The sequence below is a fragment of the Rattus norvegicus genome, chromosome 10 (genome assembly GCF_036323735.1).
Source record: "Rattus norvegicus strain BN/NHsdMcwi chromosome 10, GRCr8, whole genome shotgun sequence".
Taxonomy (NCBI): Eukaryota; Metazoa; Chordata; class Mammalia; order Rodentia; family Muridae; genus Rattus; species Rattus norvegicus.
The window spans coordinates 74343808-74366308 of NC_086028.1; the positions used below are offsets into that span (position 1 = coordinate 74343808).

General features: G+C 44.2%; 1 protein-coding gene and 1 long non-coding RNA gene across 7 annotated transcripts in view; one reads left to right on the forward strand and one right to left on the reverse strand.

The window, feature by feature from the left end:
• LOC120095172 (uncharacterized) lies at nucleotides 1-5178 on the forward strand. Its single transcript, XR_005490415.2, has 2 exons — nucleotides 1-164; nucleotides 4865-5178. It is a non-coding gene; the product is annotated as an uncharacterized LOC120095172 (long non-coding RNA).
• Nucleotides 5124-22501, reverse strand: part of Dgke (diacylglycerol kinase epsilon) — a 25579-nt gene continuing 8201 nt past the window's right edge. The window contains 9 exon segments of one of the 6 annotated variants that reach the window (NR_172101.1): nucleotides 6422-10293; nucleotides 10805-10916; nucleotides 11516-11643; nucleotides 14019-14090; nucleotides 18169-18322; nucleotides 19401-19452; nucleotides 20094-20251; nucleotides 20533-20676; nucleotides 21874-21993. Coding sequence is in view for 3 of the 6 variants with exons in the window: in NM_001394358.1 (NP_001381287.1) it covers nucleotides 10108-10293; nucleotides 10805-10916; nucleotides 11516-11643; nucleotides 14019-14090; nucleotides 18209-18322; nucleotides 19401-19452; nucleotides 20094-20251; nucleotides 20533-20676; nucleotides 21874-21993 (1086 nt within the window). In the remaining 3 variants the exon portion in view is untranslated. 6 annotated transcript variants of the gene reach the window in all.

Here is a 22501-nt window from a genome sequence, read left to right on the forward strand (position 1 = left end):
GGAGCTTAGATAGAATGCTAACCCCTGGAACCTTTGGTTTATTCCTTTTGTTTGTCCTGGGTCTCTCACGAAGGAAGCCTGATCTGGCCTCAGACTCTTAAGTAGCTGAGGATGACTCTGGACTTCTGATTCTCCTGCCTCCAGCTTTCACTGCTGGATTACAGGTATGTGTTACCACGTCCGGTATACTCGTCAACTCGGCTACACCTCCAGCCTTGGAGTATTGTTCTTGCTGTCTGCATAAGTAATAGTATTTTTTATCGGTGCATGTCTTTTTATTGCATTGATTTATTTATTGTGTATACTGGGCCAGTGTATTCCTGTGGAAGTCAGAGGACAACCTTTGGGAGCGGTTTCTTACCTTTTGTTTGTTTGGTTGGTTTTGGTTTCTGAGACAGGGTTTCTCTGTTTGGCTCTGGCTATAGTGGAGCTCAAACTATAGACGAGGCTGGCCTCGAACTCGGGTCTGCCTGCCTCTGCCTCCTGAGTGCTGGGATCAAAGGCGTGCACCATTACCAACACCTTGGCTTGGCTCTCGCCTTCATAATAGAGTCTTTTAGTCTGTTACTTCATGTGGATCTTTGGGATCAAATTCAGGTCATCGGGCTCGGTGGCCAACACCTTTACTTGCCATGTCACCAGCCCATAAGTGGCTCCTTGTAGCATACTGATTCAATCAGCCAGCACTGACTTAGCTCTGTTTGTGTGAGCTGGCATTCTATGCTTCTGTCTCCATTGTCCACACGAGAATGCATGCAATAGTTACTGAATAGATTCAGTTTCCCAAAGCTCAGGCCCCACCTACTCCCTCCTAGAGACGAGGAGTCACGTAGACAGAGCTGTCCTCAAAGTTGCTGTGCAGGTAAGGATGCAATGGAACTCATGCCCCTACCTCCCCAGTGCAGAGATTACAAGCACCGTGGCACACGTCCTCCCCAATGAATGAATGAGTGCGTGAATGAATGAGTGAGCCAATGAATGAATGAGTGCATGAATGAATGAGTGAGCCAATGAATGAATGAGTGAGCAAATGAATGAGTGCGTGAATGAATGAATGAGTGAATGAATGAGTGAGCAAATGAACGAGTGCATGAATGAATGAGTGAGCGAATGAATGGATGAATGAATGTTAAAACATTCTCTTCCAGGGGCTGGAGAGATGGCTCAGCGGCTAAGAGCACTAACTGCTCCTCTAGAGGTCCTGAGTTCAAATCCCAGCAACCACATGGTGTCTCACAACCATCTGTAATGAGATCCGATGCCCTTTTCTGGTGTGTCTGAAGACAGCTACAGTGTACTTATATATAATAAATAAATAAATCTTTCAAAAAAAAAACCCACCATTCTCTTCCATAGTTATTTGCTGCTTTTCCAGACTCATCTCCCACTGATCCTCTGCTAGCCCCCCACCCCCACACCCGTTCTTCCTGCCATCTTGTCCAGCATAACGTTTTTGGCTTTGGATTTCTTAGGTTTCTACTTCTAGGCTCAGGCTAAGTATCACTTTCCTTTTCCTGCCCACTCTTCTGAACTTGTAGACCTCCAATCTTGTCTCTCTGTGCATTTGTAGATGAGTCAGAGCTGAAACTGCCTGGAGGCAGCAGAAACAGACCAGTCAGAACAAGTTCATCCCCACTGCTGGCTTATATTGATGGTGTGTGTCGCCCATTGCTGGAGCTGCTGGGCTTTTGTTTGGTTGGCTTGTTTTTTGTTATTTTAGACAGGGTCTTTCTATGTAACCTTGCTGCCTGACCTAGAATTCGAAATATACACCAGACTGACCTCAAATCCACAGAGATTCAACCACCTCTGAATGGGGTGGGATTAAAAAATATGTATTACCGTGCCAGGCTATGAAATTCTGTATTTTTCACATTCATTCATTCATTCACTCATTCATTCATTCAGCGTGTGTGTGTGTGTGTGTGTGTGTGTGTGTGTGTGTGTGTGTGTGTGTGTACATGCCACAGGACATCTTGTGGGTCCTGGGGATCAAACTTAGGCTGTCAGGCTTGGCAGTCTTCCACCTGTTGAGCCATCTTGCCAGACCAGTTCTGATGAGTTCTGAACCACAAAATTCTGCTCTTTGATCTGAGGAGATATCTGAGGAGTTGCATTCCACCCCTTAAAATCCTGTAAAAATGTCCAGTGTGGTAGCATCCAATTATAAACCCAACCCTGGGGACGTGGAGGCAACAGATTCCCCAGGCTTGCTGGACGGACAGCCTAATCTATATGGCGAGCTCCCAGGTTGGTGAGAGACCCTGTCTCAATTCCTGAGGAATGATACGTGGGACTGAGGTTGCCCTTTGACTTGCACAGACACATGTACACATGCACGCGTGCTTATATACAGGGTGCACCTGCACACACATGAACATACGTACATATACACAAACACACACATCTGCTTTGTGGCATAGCTGTGAGACAGTGGAGAGAGGGAAAAGGAGTGTGTAACTGTCTTTGTGTGTGTGTGTGTGTGTGTCTGTGTGTGTGCGCGCGCGCGTGCGTGCATGGGTTTGTACAGGAGCAGGCAATGTCTTTGGAGGCCACAAGAGACATTGAATCCCCTGGAGCTGGAGTTAAAGGCAATTTTGTGCTACCCAATCCCAGAGCTGGACACCAAACTCTGGTCCTCTGCAATTACCGGCTCCTAACTGCTGAGCCACCTCTCTAGCCCTGTCTTAATTTATTTCAACTGTCAATTTGACGATGTGGAGGTACCTGAGGAGGCCTCCTCTTTGAGGGATTGTCCAGATTGGATTGGCCTGTGACATGTCTTGAGGAGGGGGGTGTGGGGGGATTATATTATTAATGGATGCAGAAGGGCCCGGCAATCCCACTCCCAGACCTGAGCCTGGTCCTGAGCCGCATAAGAAAGTTGAGTCTATGTTGGCCTGTGAGTAGGCTAGCAAGTACCCCCTTCCATCTGTGAAATGGGTTCCTTGATTGGAGGTAATGCTGTGTGGAGGCCTGCCTCTAACCTAACCTAAGTGTTTGCCCTGAATTCCACAAATGAATTCCATCCTTTAAGTAGAAATAAACCCTGTTCTTGCTTTTGGTCACAGCAACAGAATGAAACCCTAATAGTTAAAACAATAGCTAACCACATAGGGAAGCCTGCCTATGACCCAACGGAGACTAGAAACCCCTCACTTACTAGATGATTGTGCAACTTAGGGAAAGGGAGGCCCAACCCCCCTGGATTTCAGGATCATGAGATTGGTGTCCTCATTCCTCACAACACTGGCACTGAAATAAATCAACTTAAGAAAAATGCAGACTCCCACACCGATTAATCAATTAATCTTGATAATGAATCCATTAATGTTTTGGCCTGCAATCAAGAGCCAGCCAATGCCTCAGAGTCTCTTGGTGTTGAAGCTCAAAGGTGGTGTCTTTAAAGGCAAAAAGGCACAATTACATCAACCTTAGGTGAGGTCCGGGTAACCCTGCAACATTTGTATTGATAGAACCTAAGTATTTCGGGTACGACATGACAATTAATTTTGATTTATACTTTTCCCAGTTATTTTAACTTGTGTTTTATTTGCATAATCATTACCTATTTTGGTTAATGTATCCAGATGGACCATGCTCAGAGTCATAGAACAAACGGTGTTGCCAAGGCAGACAGACCTGGCTGTTGGGAGGTTAGAGGGTAGAGGGCTAACAAGTGTCTAAGCGGATGTAGGACGGAGTCAGGACAACTTCAATGTGTGTTACCTTTCGGAGTAAATGTCATGATTTGGGCAACAGAAATGGTATCTGTTCTGTTGATTCACTTGAATTTTTTGAAAGGAACAAATAAAATTAGTGACTGGAATTGCTCTATAAATGCCAGATGCTGTCCAGATGTTACTGTGCCACCTAACTGGGACACATATTATGTTATGGCTTTATGCTTCAGTTCAAAATCGCTTAACAGATTTTTTTGTTTTGTTTTTGAGGCAGTTCCTGACTGGTCTGGACCTCATTATGTAGATCAGGCTGGCCTTGAACTCGCAGAGATCCCCGCCTCTGCTTCCTAATGTCCCTCTGTCTCTTGAATTCTGGGGTCGCAGGAATTTGAGAGATCACACCAGCCTGATATGTGGGTGCCAGGAACCGAACTCAGTTTCTCATGGTTGTATATCAAGTACTCTTTTTTTTTTTTTTTTTTTTTTCTTTTTTTCGGAGCTGGGGACCGAACCCAGGGCCTTGCGCTTGCTAGGCAAGCGCTCTACCACTGAGCTAAATCCCCAACCCCGTATCAAGTACTCTTAACGGATGAGCCATCTCTTCAGTGTCCATTACAATTTTTTGTTTTCTTTTTGGTTTCTCTGTGCAGCTGCGGCTGTCCTGGAACTCACTCTGTAGCCTTTCAAACTCAAGAGATCTGCCTGCCTGTGCCTCCTGAGTGCTGGGAGTAAAGGCATGCACCACCACTGCCTGGCTTAATTACAATTCTAAAGTTTGTTTTCTTAAAGATTTATTTAATGTATATGAGTACACTATAGCTGTCTTTAAGATGAGGGCATTGAATCCCATTTCAGATGGTTGTGAGCCACCATGTGGTTGCTGAGAATTGAACTCAGGACCTCTGGAAGAGCAGTCAGTGCTCTTAACTGCTGAGCCATCTCTCCAGCTCCTCAAATTACAATTCTTTTTTTTTTTTTTTTTTTTTTTTTGTTGAAGCACTTTATTCAGAGGCTTGGGGGAAAGGTTGTATGTAGAAGCTCACGCTGTCTGCTGTCCTGCGCAGGGCAGACCTTAGAGCTATCCCCGTGGCTAAGAGAGCTCAAATTACAATTCTAATGCAAGAGGGACAAAGGCATAGCAGCAGGAAGAGCTGAGAGCTCACATCTCAAACCCTCAACAGGAGTCGGTGGAGGAGGTATGTCACAGAAGGGGGCAAGAAGACACTTCCTAATCCTTCCTGAAGTTCCACCAACTGGGACCAAGTATTATAAGACATGAATCTATGGAGGCCGTTCTTCTGTTCTTTCCACCCCCAAAAATATGGGACTTAGAATTTGCCACGAATTATGCTTGCCCCGGTGAAGACCACTGACCATTGGTGGAGACTCACGGCTGCTTTTTACACGATTACTGTCTGACAAACACACACCCAACCACACTTTGTAAGTACTATACTTTATGTTTTATTTTAAAACAAGCAAACCTATCTTCAACGTATCAAATGCTTTCATTTACACTTCTGTTTGTAGGCACTGGTCACAGGATACAGACCCAACTCAATAATTAACATAGAATAAGTAACAATGATGTTATTACTGCGGTCAGAGCAGGGTCAATGTCTAAGAAGCCAGCTGGCTGCTCCAGTGGGGTCCGCCGAATATCTTCAGTGCTGTGGGTTAAGAGGTATGAGTAGAGGTTCTCCTGTGAGAGGACTGAGGACCCAGATAGGCTGCTCTAAACTTGCACAGAGCAGAATCAAAGAGCAGAGGGCCCAGCTATTCATAGGGGTCATTTAGGTGGATCAAGTTCTAAGGACTACTAGCCGAGTCCTGAACCCAGCAATTACAAAAGGTGTAGGAGGCGATCGCCACCTAAGAGCATGCACTGCCCTACGTAACCCTGTGTTTTTCCTCCCCTGTCACATCTGCCCATCCAATCAGGATGCTATCATGCTTGGACAATGTCAGAAAGAACCAGGAAACAATCTAACTTCCCAACTCTCCTCGTTTCAACATTCTCTGTCAGTCACCGACCAGACAGATCAGCGTTCCTTTCCTGTTCTGTGCTGGCTCCTTCAGTGAGTAGCCCAGGTTACCCTTATAGAGACCTAGGAAATGTTTGTTTTTGGTCTAGTGTCAGCATAATGACTACATGCTTTCTGGACATTCTACAGCTATTCTAGAGAGCTAAATCTTGCCAATGTCTGCATTAAAGCTTGACTCTAATATGCCTTCAAGAATCTTAGGATCTACCCTTCGAGACCAGTAAGTTTCAGACTCCTTACACAGCCAGGGGCACAGAGTAAACACCTCTGTGCGTATTTACATAAAGTAACTGAATACACAGTCAATTTCCACACTACAATCACAACCCAAGGAATAGAGGCTAAGTTTGGTTTTTTTTACTATGCAACAAACTTCTCACAGAAAGCTTGAGATAGCCCAGGGAGTGCAATCCAAGTGGCAACTAAGATCCCCAAAAGAGTATTTCCAGAAACACATGAGGTTTTGAATTAAAAAAAAAAATCATTGGAAAATCAATCATGTGACTAAGTCATCAGAGATAGCATTTTCCAAATCCCTTTTACAAAAATACAATCTCAGGGCTGGAGGGATGGCTCAGTGGTGAAGAGTACTGGCTGGCTGTTCTTGCAGAGGTCCTGACTTCAAGTCCCAATACTCACATGATCATGGTGCAGATACATGCAGACAAAACAGCCGTACACATAAAAGCTCTTTTTTTTTTTTTTTTTTTGAGACAGGGTTTAGGTAGCCTTGGCTGGCCGGCCTTGAACTCAGAGATCTTCCTGCCTCTCTCTGAGATAACAGATATTGCTACCATGCCCTACTGAGGGTTGTTTTTTTTTAAATAGTGGAAATATTTTATCTACTGGTCTTGTATATGACTCAGTAAGGCTCAGTGCAGAGTAATGCCACACTGACTGAGGTGCTCCACCAGCACCTACTCCCCGTCCTCCAAGAGTCCACGCACTAATCTAAAGACTAATCGCTCCACCAACTTATCTGAAAGCTAGGTCACTCCAGGAGCTATCACTTTCCAATAGCTAGGTCACCAATCGGGTTAGAATGCAAGCAACTGCTTTGAGATAAGGGCCTCACGTACAGCCAGGCTGGCCTTGAACTTAGCCTCTAGGTATTGGGATTGCCAAGTTGATCCAAAAAGGGGCAGGAGTTCACCCCTCAACCACACTTGTGGCCCTCCTGGCTCTTAAAGGAGAGCTGCTGCTGAGCATGTGACGTCATGAGGCTGGGCAACAAAACTATTTTTCCTTTAAAATTTCTAGACTTAAAATCCATCCCTTGTCCTAAACCATTCAGAAATTTAAAAAAAGTCACAGAAACCAAATTAACACCCCCCCCCCCATTTCTGAATATAAAGTGCTGGTTTCTTGCTTCCATAGTTTCATTTTGAACAAAAGTATCATGATGTCATTGCCTATTCCACTGACCTTTCTGGTCAGATTATGTATTTAGGTCCATATTGATGTGCAAATCATCATAACCTTTCAAGTTTCCTAGCAAGTGCAAATTAAAATCCCACAGTGTAGACTAGGAATATTTTACTTTATGTTATAGGTGAAAATTACTTTCTGACATGCTGGCAGAAATACTAAATTTACACAGCACAAAAAGAACTTTTCTAAGTCAGCCTCATTACAACCAGGCACACAAATACTCAAAAAGTAATTGCTACAGATTTTCCTTCCACACTCTAAAAAAATAAAATAAATAGTTTTCACTATAAAATTTTTTTATAAATATCAGCTACATTACAGGTTCACAGCTAAGTTGCAGAAAGTCTAAAACATTTAAGTTCAGTTACCTCACTACTGGACAATGCCTACTCTGAGACAGGAAAGCCTCTGACACTATTACATATGCAAAGCGCTGAAAACTATCCCTAAGGACCTATTCGGAGTTTAAGCCACTAAGTTCATGAGGCGTGAGGAATGTATTAGAGCAGAAAAGACAAGAGATGTGGAAACAGATACAAAGAGATGGTTCTTAGTTTTTCCTGAGAATGTGTAAGTTGTGTTGCTATGGAGACAACTTTAAATGGAACAGAGGGATCTCATAGTCAATCATTTTGTGAAGTACAGAGGCTTGTAATAAGCTATCACCATCTAATATATAACTTGCAAACACCAAGTATTACAAATTGTATTCAAACAAGGCACATGCCTATACATTTGTCTGGAATGCTGGGTAAACTAGTGCCTAAATGTGAGCTGCAGTAAATAAAATACTGGTCTGTTTTACGATACAGTATTGTGGAAGTTACATATGGAATCTGAGTAAGGCATCAGAAAGACATCATGGCGTGTCCTGGCAAGGGGACACAAGCCTCCTCTACCTGGAGAATCTCGGTAGTTACCCTATCTTGACTGATAGCCCCAAATTAATAAATTGTTTTACCACAAACAGAACATTATGAAATACAGGTAACTAAATATATCCACAATAAATTTAATAGTATGCCTCAGAGGGTGACTCTCTAACAATTCTGACCACGACTCTAAGGATGAATCTCATTACACACCAAACACGATCAGCTCACAAGGAACAAGGTACAAACTCTCACGGCTCTCAAACCTCGGCTGCGGATCCACTCTGAAGGTGTAAGTTGGAGCAAACCCATGGAACATCTTTCAACAGTAGAATTTGATAGCCCCCAGGAACAGGTGGAAAAGGTTAACCCAGCAGGGTAAAATTACTTTGGATAATGTACTAATATTTTACTTACTAAGTTGTTCTTTCAAAAACATGGTCTGGGCCTGAGGTGACTAAACTGACGTTTATGGCAACTCACTGACTGCAGATTCATAAGAAACCATTAAAGGGAGACAAATGGTGGTTTGGGAGTAGATTCTAGTCTTTCAGAAATTAATTCACGAAAGACCACCAAGCCAGATGCCCACTGGTGTGGCGAACTGCAGAGGCAGGCCTCGGACAGCAGCGGCACAGCGCCCCCTAATGGAAGCGATGGGCCTGCCTTCAATAAGTGCTTCCCAATGGAGGCCGGAGGGGCAAGGAAAGAAAGGAAGCTTTGCGGGACCTCAAGTTCTTTCTTTTTTTTCTAATTTTTTTTTTTTTTCCCGGAGCTGGGGACCGAACCCAGGGCCTTGCGCTTCCTAGGCAAGTGCTCTACCACTGAGCTAAATCCCCAACCCCTCAAGTTCTTTCTTATTCATGTGCCCTCCCTTTTAAGGTCTGAGGAATGAGCACAGTGAGTATATATGCCATGGAACAGAGAGAGAGAGTGCTATGTGACTGTGACCAGCAGATTTATGTGACCACTTTACTAAATAAAGCTATACAATACAGTGTAAACGCTTAACAGAAGCATCACGCCACAGGTAAACAATAAGTTAAAAATATATCTTTCATACTTTGAAATAAATAGGATACAAACATCTTAGCAGAGCTCCCTCTCTGAGGGCAATGCTGTCAAGAGTCCTGCAGTGTTTCACTACACAAGACCACTCAACTTGAAGGCAGTCAGCCTGGACTATTTTTTGAGTAACTAATCTGACTTGGAGGCTTCCCTTATGTGTCTATTTTTTCCAGTCAATGATATCTTTTAGTCTAAAGAAAAGCTGGTGAACTGTAGAGCTTCCATTCCAAAGTTTTCTAAATCTTACTTTAGCCCCATCTACCTATCTAGTTGTATATACATATATACGTGTGTGTGTGTGTGTGTGTGTGTGTGTGTGTGTGTGTTTGTGTGTGCATACACACCAGTGCTGGAGTGTAGTTCAATGATAGAGCATTCATCTAGACTTCCAGAGGTTCAATCCTTAGTACTTCCCAAACAAAAACAATTAAAAAAAAAGATTTTGCACTTCAGTTCAATATGGTTGTGAAAATCTGAAAGCCTGATAGGAAATATCTACTGTGAAAATGGTAAGCGCCATCTTTCTTTCACTTTTCTCCTCAGGTGCTCCTAGGAATCAGAATGCAGGGTCCATTTGGTTTGAGGTGTGGGGCATCTTCCTTGGCACAGTGCGGGAGGAAGCCCATGTTAACCAGGGCAGTTCAAAAGCAAGCTAACGTTTAACGCGTTAATACACACCAAGAACTGAGGGAGGGAATGATCTCTCCGTCCACATCCTGTCCACCAAGGCAGTGCACAATGCGGCGTGAGGCCAGTCTTACAATGTCCAGCCGGGAGAAGTGTTTCATCTTCCTGGACCTCTCTGTGGTGGGTTTTTCTTTTCAGTTAGTGATAATGATCAGAGTGTGTTGCTGACAGGAGAGTGTGTCTGTGATACTGAAGTCTAGCTGTGGAAATGCTGTTCACATGCTCACACACAATGCTAGGAAGGAAATGACAGCTGACGGCCAGCAGTGTCCTGTGGGCGACATGTCACCCATCTGGGCAGATACGCTTCATCTCAGCCTTCTACTCGGCCTCCTTTAAGTCCTCGTGATCTGAAGGGCTTGAGAGGTCATCATCCGACTGCTCCCCAGAGAAGTACAGCATCAGTGCATGTGTCTTGTGCGTTATGGTGACAGTACAGGGCCCTTGGGCCCAGGGCTCCCCATCCACCTGCATCGGCATCGGCATCCTGGAGCACTTCAAAGTCAGCTGAAACCAGGAAAATGATCAGAAAGTGTCCGTCAGAAACTACAGGCAGGTGTGCCCACACCACTACCTCCACAGGTCCTCAGCCCCTGACATTAAAAACTAATCTCGGGCTAGAGAGATGGAGCAGCAGTTAAGAGCACTGATTGCTCTTCCAGAGGTCCTGAGTTCAATTCCCAGCAACCACATGGTGGCTCACAACCATCTGTAATGGGATCTGATGCCCTCTTCTGGTGTGTCTGAAGACAGCTACAGTGTACTAACATACATAAAATAATTAAAAACATTAAAAAATTCATCTGAATATAGCTTTTTCATAGACTTTATGGATTCTCTTCCAGTGGGCATTTTATCTCGTTGGCTGGCCAGCTCCCTGCAAGCCCTGGCTATAGAGTGTGGGGGGAGAGGTGCAGCCCCGGCTACAGAGTGTGGGGGGAGAGAGGTGCAGCCCCAGCTATAGAGTGTGGGGGGAGAGAGGTACACGCTGTCTCTGTTACCAGTCACTGTCACCTACCCGCACGGTATGGGCCTGTCCGATTCGAAAAGGATTTGCCAGTTTCACCTGGATTTGAGCACAGTGGAAAGACCCATATACTCCAACAACTTCCAGTAAGCCATCATCATGTCTAACGTGAGAAGAAGAAAATGTGGACTACAGAATGCAGTGAAGTCAAATTATCTACAGAAAACACTTTTAATACAGGTGGGTCATCAACTTACTTTGTCAATCTGTCTGTCTGTCTATCTATCTGTCTATCTATATCTCCATCCATCCATCCACCCATCCACCCATCCATGAGAATTAAAGCCATTAGTATAACCACACCCACCCGCCATCTTATTAACATATACAGCAGTGAAAATCTGAGGGAAACAGAGTTCAAAAACAAACCAGAAGTATTGCACACCTTTAATCCCAACATTAGGGAGGCAGAGGCCTCTGAGTTCTAGTAAACCAGAGCTACATCGTCCCATGCTGTCTTGAAAACAACCAAACCAAACCAAACCAAACCAAACCGAACCAAACAATACAACAAAAACCCAGGGCGCTAAGTGACAGCCACATACTGCAGTCACCTGTGGCACTAACAATTATAATCTAGTTCCAGGGAGGGGGAAAGAGGAGGACTGAGTTCAAGGTTAGCCTATTTTACAGAGTTTATCCCAAACCAAAGCACCTCCCGACTGCCCCAACAGTCAAGCAGCGACATCACCACATACATACCTGGCTAGAGGATACGTCTCATCTCCCACTCCTTCCCACAGTCGGCAGCCACCGCCCCAGTAGCCAATGTTCAGAACAATAACTCCCTCCAAGTTAGGCAGTTCAACTCGCTCACCATCCAGCTCTAGCTTTAAAGAAATTCAAGTAGTTACTACAGGGCACCCTACTTCCACAGCTATCTCCTGGGAACTCAAACTTTAATAAGCATGCTCAGAGATGTGGGACATGCCTGAGGGGAAGGCAACTTCCTGCCCTGCACTCAAGGCAACCTGGCCTTTTCTTTGTCGTCACACAATGGAACTAATTAACTGGTTTATTCCTGGTATGCGTGTGTGCACACAGGTGTGGAGTCAATCTAGGCTGTCTATCTTGGTTTTGAATGTCACTGCCTGGCCCTTACTGCTTTTTTTTTTTTAAAGATTTATTCATTTATTCTATATAAGTACACTGTAGCTGTCCTCAGACACACCAGAAGAGGGCATCGGATCTCATTACAGATGGTTGTGAGCCACCATGTGGTTGCTGGGAATTGAACTCAGGACCTCTGGAAGAGCAGTCGGTGCTCTTAACCCCTGAGCCACCTCTCCAGCCCCCATCCCTTACTGCTTTTTAAACTTGGTTTCTGGGAACTGGACTAAGGTCCTCACTTGTGTTATAAGCCCTTCACCAGCTGAGCTGTCCCCTTGGCCCTAAGAGGAACACTTTTTAATCCATTTATCAACATTGTCCTTTTTTTAATCACCACCTTGCCCTTTTTAAATTTACATATTTAAAACATTTTATTCCTGCTTATGTCTATGCATTGTTTACATACCTGGTGTCCAGGGAGGCCAGATTCCCTGGAACTAATTACTTAGGCACCTGCACTTGTGTGCAACCCCCTCCCCTACACACATAAATAAGAAAATAAGATACTCAAAAAAACTTCCTCTGCACCCTGGAGAGCAGCATGGCACCTCACATTCCCAGAGCAGGAACCTGGCATTATCTATGCTGCGTTCCCTACAACCAAATTAGTAGGGAATCACATGACACTGTCTGTGTCTTGCATTTCTGACAGTATTTTGTGGGAGAACCTATCTCCCTATAGACGTTCAACAGGCTGTACGCTCCGGCCTTATTCTCCCACACGCCCTAACACCTTTTTTTTTTTTTTTCCTTCGGAGCTGGGGACCGAACCCAGGGCCTTGCGCTCCCTAGGCAAGCGCTCTACCGCTGAGCTAAATCCCCAACCCCACGCCCTAACACCTTAATGGGCACAAACCAACACAGCATCCCCCATTAACAAGCCTCCACTGGCTTATTTTCCTGGCACAGGGGCAGAATTCAAGTTCTAAACATGCTGGTATGATACCGTGGCCCGGCTTCTGACTGGATGCCTTTAGTCTTGGCTCTTGCCCACTTCCACCCTGCAAGCCATGCTCTGCACTGAAGCGGCATCACTCAGTAACACTTTCATGGAGACTCTCACAGCTCCTTCCCTGCATGCTCATGCTGTTCATTCTTGCCAAGGTGGCTATCATTCCCCCCCTTATCTGTCAATGCTTTTGGGCTCCTTTAATATCTTTGTTGTTATTAACCATTACACACTCTTTCTAGAAGCAAGAAAGATACACAAGGCTGCTATATATGATGCCTAGGTTCTGCAGCAACACACAATCAACAATGTCCTACTCTTACTGCTTATACAATTTTATTTGCCTTAGTATATAAGGTATCACACAAAACATGAATTAATCTCTTACATTTACCTGAGCACTGACATGAGTCAGTACTGTGTCAGAAACTTTAGATTTGCTATCAGTCAGCTAAACAGATTCTGAAACAAACCTGGGTTTAAGTTGTGATGACTACTAGTTTCCATGACCATGACCCATGTGACTTAGGAAAATTACTTAACTTCAAACAGTTTTACAGTCTCTGGGCATACAGTACATAGGGGGTTGTAGTGACAATGTAGAGGAATGATGACCATAAAGAAACCTGGGTCAGTGGAGGGTGCAGACATGGCTCAGTGGTGAAGGGCACCTGCTACTCCTACAAAGGACCCAGTTCAATTCCCAGTACCCACACAGCTTACAACTGCCCTGAACTGAAGCTCCAGGGGATGTGGTGCAGCCCAGGGCACCAGGCACAAAATTAGTACACTTAAATTGATACAGACCAAACACATTCATTTATATCCATATATATAAAATATACCCGTGTGTGTGTGTGTGTGTGTGTGTGTGTGTGTGTGTGTGTGTGTACATAAAAAACAAAAACAAAGAATGTAGCCAAGTGCTTGGCATAAAAATGCTCCACATTGGGGTTGGGGATTTAGCTCAGTGGTAGAGCGCTTGCCTAGCAAGCGCAAGGCCCTGGGTTCAGTCCCCAGCTCCGAAAAAAAGAAAAATGCTCCACATCCACGAACAAAGTATGTTTGCAGAAAACTCAGCATTTGTTAAAGAACTTCAGAATCCAGAAAATACCTAAACCTTTAGAAAAGGCATCAGTAGCTTACCTCAATTTTTTTATTCAAATCTTTACACTCTTGCACCAAGCAATCTCTAGTTCCATAGAATAAATAAACAGCCTGTGGAAAATGGACAAAAGACACTAAATCAAGAAGACACTGTAAATGCGGCCTTAGCGTGCTGAGAAACATGACAGCACAGCTCCTGCTCTGCTACAAGCTGCTGCCTCAGTGAGGCCTGGGCATAAGAACAGACTGGGGATGCCTCTGGCATGAAACTCAGGTTCACCCTTTAACACTCAGTCAGCATCTCATCTGGCAACTGCAGCTGAAGAATTCTAGGTGAATTGTAACATGAAAAGTGAGCCTTTTTTCTCTTTTTGGAGATAGGGCTCATGTAACCCCGTCTGGATTAGCATTTGATACTTAGTCTGAACTCCTAATCCTCCTGCCTCTACCTCTTGGGTACTGAGATTACAGTTGGTTGGCTGTCACCACACCTGGTTTTAAGGGGTTAAACCCAGGGCTGCCGAGTCCTGCATGGCCATTTAAGGGATGGCATGACATGATTCCTGCCCCTGGAACAGAGCCAGCAGGGTGTGGGCCTCCAAGAGTGTTGACTGTTGCTGGACATGAGGCTTGTTTGTATAAGAAATATGTATTTTACTTCACATTCCTCCTGTGGGGAATATCCTCTCTGCCAAGACTATTGGGGAATATCCTCTTTGCCAAGGTTAATGACTCCATGTGACCATCAGAACAGCCCTTAAGGCTGTGGGAAAGTGGGCTGGGGATTTAGCTCAGTGGTAGAGCGCTTACCTAGGAAGCGCAAGGCCCTGGGTTCGGTCCCCAGCTCCGGGGGGGAAAAAAAAAAAAAAAAAAAAGGCTGTGGGAAAGAACTATGAAAACATGAGTTAAAAAAAAATTCTCAACTATGCAAAATATAAGGATGCAATATGAATTATATGTAGGGCTTCACAGACCTAAAAGAATAGAGGCAGTCGCACTAAATAAGCAGCTTGCCAGAAAGATACAAAGGCAGGCAGATTCCTGGGTTCAAGGTCAGCCTGGGACAAAGTTAGTTTAGACCCAGGCAAGATGGGAATAACAATCTCAGGATGGGATCCCACCATTACCAGATATGCTTACAAAGGCAGATCTCTGAATTCATTTGCAATGTTAAAAAATGTGCTTGCTCTCCTTAAGAATCAAGGGGCTGGGGTTGGGGATTTAGCTCAGTGGTAGAGCGCTTGCCTAGCAAGTGCAAAGCCCTGGGTTCGGTCCCCAGCTCCAAAAAAAAAAAAAAAAGAATCAAGGGGCTGGGCTCAAGGAAGGCTGATTGTGGGACAATCATAAGCTGGACCTAGAATAAATGACTTAATTGATGTGTAAATAAAAGACTGGGCTTCGGTGCTTGAGAGCTGAGCTATCTGGCTGAGCTGCCTCAAACAGAACACAGGCTGTCAGCCTGAACCCACTTTGACTTTTGAGTTGCTCTTTTCACAGCTCCTGAAGACCATTTCCTCACCACTCTCCCAGACGAGGCAGGTCCTTGACACAGGGCTACATGCATACTACACATGAACTCTACCAATTGAGCAACATTTCTGAACCGTCTCTCTTTTTGTTTTCTTTGACAGGGTCTTTCCACGCAGACAGAATGGCCTTGATTCGTGGTGATTCTCCTGCCTCAGGTTTCCTATTTTGTTAGAATTATAGAATCATCCTTCTCTTTAGAAGATGACAACAAACCCTATTATTTTGTGGTTTAACTAGTCTTTTTTTTTTTTTTGGTTCTTTTTTTCGGAGCTGGGGACCGAACCCAGGGCCTTGCGCTTCCTAGGTAAGCGCTCTACCACTGAGCTAAATCCCTAACCCCTTAACTAGTCTTTCAGAGGGAGTGAGGGCTATGGATGGGATATTTTGTGTTTACATAGCATTGCCTCCTGATTTACATTTTATAAGACTATGTTGGAGTAAGAAAAATCTCTTTTCCTAATATTCCAGATTATTTACAAAAAAATCATATAAATCTAGCAAACACTATAAACACTTTTTTTTTAATTCATTTATTATATATAAGTACATTGTAGCTGTCTTCAGACACCAGAAGAGGGCATTGGATCTCTTTACAGATGGTTGTGAGCCACCATGTGGTTGCTGGGAATTGAACTCAGGACCTCTGGAAGAGCAGTCGGGGCTCTTAACCGCTGAGCCATCTCTCCAGCCCAACACTTTTGAATATAGAAGGGTTGATAGGAGACCTAAAGTTGCTAACTATACAGATAGCAATATGTATTGTCTTAGTAACATTACTTGTAAAAAGATTTCTTTTTATCTTATGTGTATGGGTGTTTTGCCTGAACATATGTCTGTATACTGCACGTGTGCTTAGTGGCTGTAGAAATCACAGAGGGCATCTGACTCCCTGGAACGGGAGTTAAAAAGGGATGTGGGCTGTCAAGTGGGTGCTGGCAACCAAACCCTGGTCCTCTGCAGGAGCGTCCAGTGCCCATAACCACTGAGCCATCTCTGCAGCCCATGTTATTTTAGTAATATTATTTAAAAATACTAGTGTCTGTGAAAGAGCTGTCCCTGAAAAATTGTGATGGTCCTTTGCATCTATTGGATACTGTAATGGTTGCTGCTACAGTGGTCTTTTAAGAAGACCAGTTCCAGGACTAACTGCTGGAAACAAAGATTTAAAAAATGGCCTATATGATTAGTAAAACTACTAATACAACAGTAGAAATAGTAGCAGGAGCCAATCAAGAAATGAGCAAATGAGAAACAGTGTTACAAAACAGAGCTACTGTAGATTATCTGTTACTCAAGCATAATTGTGGTTGCCAATAATGTTCCTGGCATGTGTTGCTTTACTGTGTTATCATCAACGGCTGAACTGATGATCTGCATAAAGAGATAAATGAAATCTCTCAAGTGATCTTTTAATAGCGATCATGGTTAGGATGGCTTTCCCCTTTCCTTGGTACTCTGTTAGCTATTCTTACAAGTTCACTATGCTTACCCAGAATAGCTAGACGAGCCATGCAAGTTATATTCAACCTTGGTCTCTATTATAGCCACAGTTCTCTCTTTAAACAATAAAGCTTTCATGGGCACCGAGGTCTTTGTGCTCACAGACATGCACATGGGACTGTTCTTCAAGGGAAGGATGTAAAACTTGTTCTCTGTCCAAAAGGCTGGAGCTTTCTAGTCCGGTGACCTTTGCACTCTCTGTGTGGCTAAAGATTTTCTGGCACCAGATCCACCCCCTGATCCTTACTGTAAGCATGTTTTCCTCAGTCGATCTCAAGCAGACAGACACATGTATACTTTGTTGTACATGTGGGATTGAGTTAATTATCACCAGAGTAGTTTTCACCAAATTGTGCTATGCTTAAATATGCCTAAAGTAAACCACCTGGAGTCAGACTCCTGAAGTCTGAACCACCCTTGGCTACTGAGTCCTGTCAAGCAGAACCGCCTTCTTGCTTCCCACAGATCATCACTCTGCAGTCTGTGATGGTCAAAAGACAGACTCTATACTCCGCAACCTAGCATGAAATTTCAACTATTTGTAAAACAGAAATAGATACAACTAATTTCTATTTATTTTTACAGCTAAAAAAAGAATTAAAAAAAAAAATCCCACACAGAGCCAAGCATCGAGGAGCACACCTTTAATCCCAGCCGAGGCAGGTGGATCCTTGCAATTTGAGGCCAGCCCACTCTACACAGCAGGTTTCAGGGCTACCCAGAGAGACCCTGTCTCAAAAAAAAAAAATCCAAAAACACTAACAACAAACCAACAAAAACAAAACCCCAAACAATCCTTCCATTTAAGGAACTAGCTACGCTAGGAACTGGAACAAGACTTCTGTCAATTGTCAAGGGTAACTTTAACTGCCTTGTGGCACTCTCCTAAGCTAACATATTTTTTCTATTAGTGACATAACCAAAAAATTTATTTTCCCTAGAATTTTCAGCTATTTACATGTCAACATACTCCAATTAACTTCCATATAAGTAAAATATCCCAACTTTTAATTTTAAAACTCATTATAGTTAACAAAGCATATTTACAGATTTTAATTTGAAATCCTATACAAAGCAGAGCACAGAAATGTTTCTGTAAGTCAGTATGATCTGAATCTAAGAGTGCTAAATATAATTGAACTGTTGATTTTTACTGTACCTTCGCTGATAAGCAGGAAATGTTATTTTATCCAACACACCTTGTTAAGGATTCGGCTGGAAAACAGAGACGGCGCCTTCTCACGATGAGCATGAAAATTGAGAGCCATGAGGGCATCGGGTCCAATAGAGAAGTAGTTGTTCATTGTGAACTCCTGGGAGAGAGGAATGGACAATGACTCTAGCAGCTGAGCCACACAGGCCAGTCTTAGTCTGCACTCTTCTGGAAAATGCACTACTTTTCCTCTCTCTTTTCTCACACAGGACTCCTGCTGCTTCTGCTTGGCTCGCCACACCTCAGATCCTCCATCTGGAAGGGCTCTGAATTTTGTCAGTAGGCTTTGTCTCCTGTGTTCTCATGGCACCACTTGCTCTGGACCTTCTGTGCGATTTCAGACTCTGTGGGTCTAAACTTTTTACTCCCTTAGTCCGTACTATCAATTCAGCCTAAATTCTTCTGTCTCCATGTCTAGCTGTGTTCTCAGTCCTAAGCAGAAAGCATAAGCCACCAGCCTCTTGTTCAGCACCCCACAGTCATCTGAGTCAGCATGCCAAGTACCTCATCCATTACACGGGAACTAAAGTTCTTTCTTTTTATTTTCTTGGTTAACACCATTTCCATGCATCTTAGCATGAAAATTAGAACTCTTGTAGCTATGCATTCTCCTCCTGAGGGCATCAACGCCAAGTCTCCATCAGTCTAATGTTAGAGTCTCCAAACTGATTGTCCCATGTTCTCCTTGTGACTGTAAGCCATGGCCACACGTCTTTAGAATTTTTCCTAAATATAGATGGGGACTGTGGATAGCCCAGAGGCAAGTACATGGGCAGCATGCGTGAAAACTTGACTTTGATTCCCAGTAAACAGATATTCTCTTATCTCTGCTATTTGCTGGCATGCTTCACCTCTGTGAGGGAAATTGTTTCTTCGCTGACCCAAATTAGCTCGACCTGCCAGGGTGGCAGAACTAGCGCACTTGGGCAATACTCTCTTCCACAGCACACTTTATACAGTCCAGCTTGGGGCTGGGCTGGGGCTCAGTGGCAGAGGGTTCACCTAGCACCTCCCATAATGCAAGCCAACGGGAAAACGGACAGAAGCAGCAGCGCTCAGTGAGGAAGGCAGGCACTCTGCACTCTATTCTGCCCCGGCCCCTTTACACCAGGTGGCCCAGCCCACCACGGACACTGCAGACATCTGTAGCTGCTTACAGCTCAAGCACTAACACGTACCTTGGGTTTCCTTAAACTGTAGTAGCCTTTATTTGTTACCTGCACTTTCCATCTAAGAAACAGAAGTCAAAAAAATTCTACGTTAGTAAGTGCTGCTTTTAAAGCATTTGAGAACTTAGTTACATCTAAGCAAGTGTGCAAATTTTGGCATAATTTATAACTGAAACATTTATAATATCAAGACAAGACACCAGCACCTGTTGTAAGTACAGCAAATATAGTTCTTTTCATTTAAATTATATTGAACTTGGTTTTTTTTAGATCGATCTATCTATCTATCTATCTATCTATCTATCTATCTATCAATCTATCGATCTACACATACATACATACATACACTGTAGCTGTCTTCAGACACACCAGAAGAGGGCATCAGATCCCATTACAGATGGTTGTGAGCCACCATGTGGTTGCTGGGAACTGAACTCAGGACCTCAGTCAGTGCACTTAACCACTGAGCCATCTCTCCACACTCCCACAGACCCCCCTTTTTTGAGATAGTCTCAACACTATGGCCTAGGTTGGCCTCAGATTCATGGCAATTCCTGTTTCAATCTCCCAAATGCTGGGATTACAGGTATGAGTCATCGTGCCTGGCCAACTTCATTACATTTTGTAGCTACACAAGTCGTCATTTATAAAAACAATATCCCCAAGCTCAAGTATCAGCCTCGCTAGCACAGTGCAGCTCACCTGTCTAGTTTGATTCCATCTGCTTCCATTACATTCCTTAAGACCTGTGCAACCGGGATTTCTCCAGCATAGCCAGTACCCCAGCCCAGGGTGTTGGATAGGTCGTTGCCTGTTCCCAGAGGTAAGACTGCAACCTCTGGAATGTATTTTTCTTGTCCCTAAAATATAAATGACACACTGCAGATTTTTCTCTTTAGATTATTTGTAGCACAGTAGTAATTGTAAAATTTAAAGACTGATGCAACAAAGACACAATCACAGCAACTGTAAGTGTGCAAACTCCTTAATCAGCGTCTCATTCCTAACTACTGATAGTCGCCTGTTAGCTTCATTCTTTTGGGGGGAGGCGGTGCAGAACTGAATCGCACATGCTAGACAAGCACCCTACCACTGGGCCACATCATCAGTCGCCATTACAGTAGTTTGCAAAGACAGATACCTTAATCTTCATTTCATCAATTGCATCGAGGACCCAGCCCACAGTCCCATCCCCTCCACAAACAAGGACTCGAACGGAGTAATAAGGAAGAAGAGTGCACAGCTGCAGAGCTTTGATCGGAGGAGTTTTAGTGACATCGAACACCTACAAACGAAGGGACAAGACGACTGTTATTTTCACCCAGCACTGTCTTTCACTGCCTGGACTACCTTCTGGATGAACAGAGGGCGACCGAGTAGCAACTCCGACTATTTCGCATTTCCTCTCGCAGCTCCCCCGAGACAGACCACACCTCCTGTTACTGCGGCTCAGACTGTACACTGACCCACAGAGGAGGAACCAGCCTTACTTATTCCACTGATTAGGACACTGAGGCCAGGAGGTTAGGTCAGCTGCTGGCCAATCTGTAGGTGCTGAGGTACGGTTCAAATGGAGTCTGACGCTGTCTGACTCCTTTCCATTCACCTCACACCACAGTGGGCCAAGCCCTCCTTTAGCCAGTGTTCCATTCATTATGCCTTAAAAGCAAAACAAAATACTAGCACAAACTTCTAAAAAAACAATTCTGACAAATACACAGTGACCTAAAATGTAAGGACTCTGATTATCTATAAGTATTTACTGACACAGGGACTACTAAGAGATTAATGGCCTCTGTATAGTGACCTCTGTGGTAGAGTTTATAGTAATTCAAGTGCAGGGACAATCAATTTCCAATGATAGGAAACTTGATAAATCACCACATATCTGTTAAGTTGCTAGTTAGTCATTGGGTTTGAAATTACGAAGATATATCGCAACGGCAGAAAATATTTAAATCACCGAGGAAACACAAGTTTGCGCATGTTACTGTTAATAGCAGTTACCGTCTACACCTTCCGACTCTACTGACCTGCCTTTCCTGGCTAGGCCACAGGAATGCAACTGTGCGGTATGATCCCTTCAGCCGGGAGTGATGTAGCAGGATAGTTCCCTCACAGTAATGTATAGTTGGTGTCTTTCATTCACTGAGAAGTACACCACCTTATGCAGACAGTCTGCTTAACCACTCGGCAGCCAGTGGACAGCCGAGCCAGCCTACCTCTGTCAAGTATGGACACCGCTGCCCTTGAACCTCTGCTCCCGAGTCTGCGAGACATAAGGCTTCATCCCCATGAAACGGGATCGCTAGGCGCTACGATTCTTGTTTTACTTTATATTTGAAGGGCTTGAGTGTTTTACAATCACTACTCTTTCCTATGAACTAAACAGTGAGTCAAGGCACCAATAACCATGGCATTTCAGGGAAAATAAAAGGTAACAATAAGGAGACTTAGAAGGAAAGCCTTCTCTTTCAGTTACCTGGACGGGATTTAACAGCATCTTAAACTCTCCCAACAGTCCTTCTCCCATGTTAGTTCCACTACGAGAGTTGGCCAGGATTATTAATGGGGTCCACTGCTTTCCAAACTTAGAAGCAAGCTAAAAAGAAAAAATGAACGGGAACAAAATGGGGTTAGAGTGAGAGATGGCAAACATAAAACTTCCCTTAGTAACAGTGGAGCTGCAAGTTGCTGAGATAAGAACTATGCAGCACCATGGAGACAATAAAAACCCAGGAATGCATAGGACTGTCCAGCTTAGCCTTCCACTCAATGTAGACTTATATGTATGTCTCTATGTGAAGGTCAGACCCTCCCTCCCTCCCTTTCGAGGTAGTCTTGTTTGGTCTGGAACTCAGAGATCAACTTCCCCCAGACACCCAAGTGCTGCGATAAAAAGTGTTCCAGCAGAGGGGCTGTCTTCCTTCTGGAGACTCTCTCCCCACAGGTCAGGACTTGTCAGTTATGCTAGGCTGGCTGGCCACCAAGGCCCCGAAGCTCTGTCTCCCTAGGCAGGCTTGCTCATAAATGCCACCAGCTCAACCTCCAACACAGATGCTGAGGACTGAGCGAGCCCCTTATGCCTGCATGGCAAGTACTGACCGACT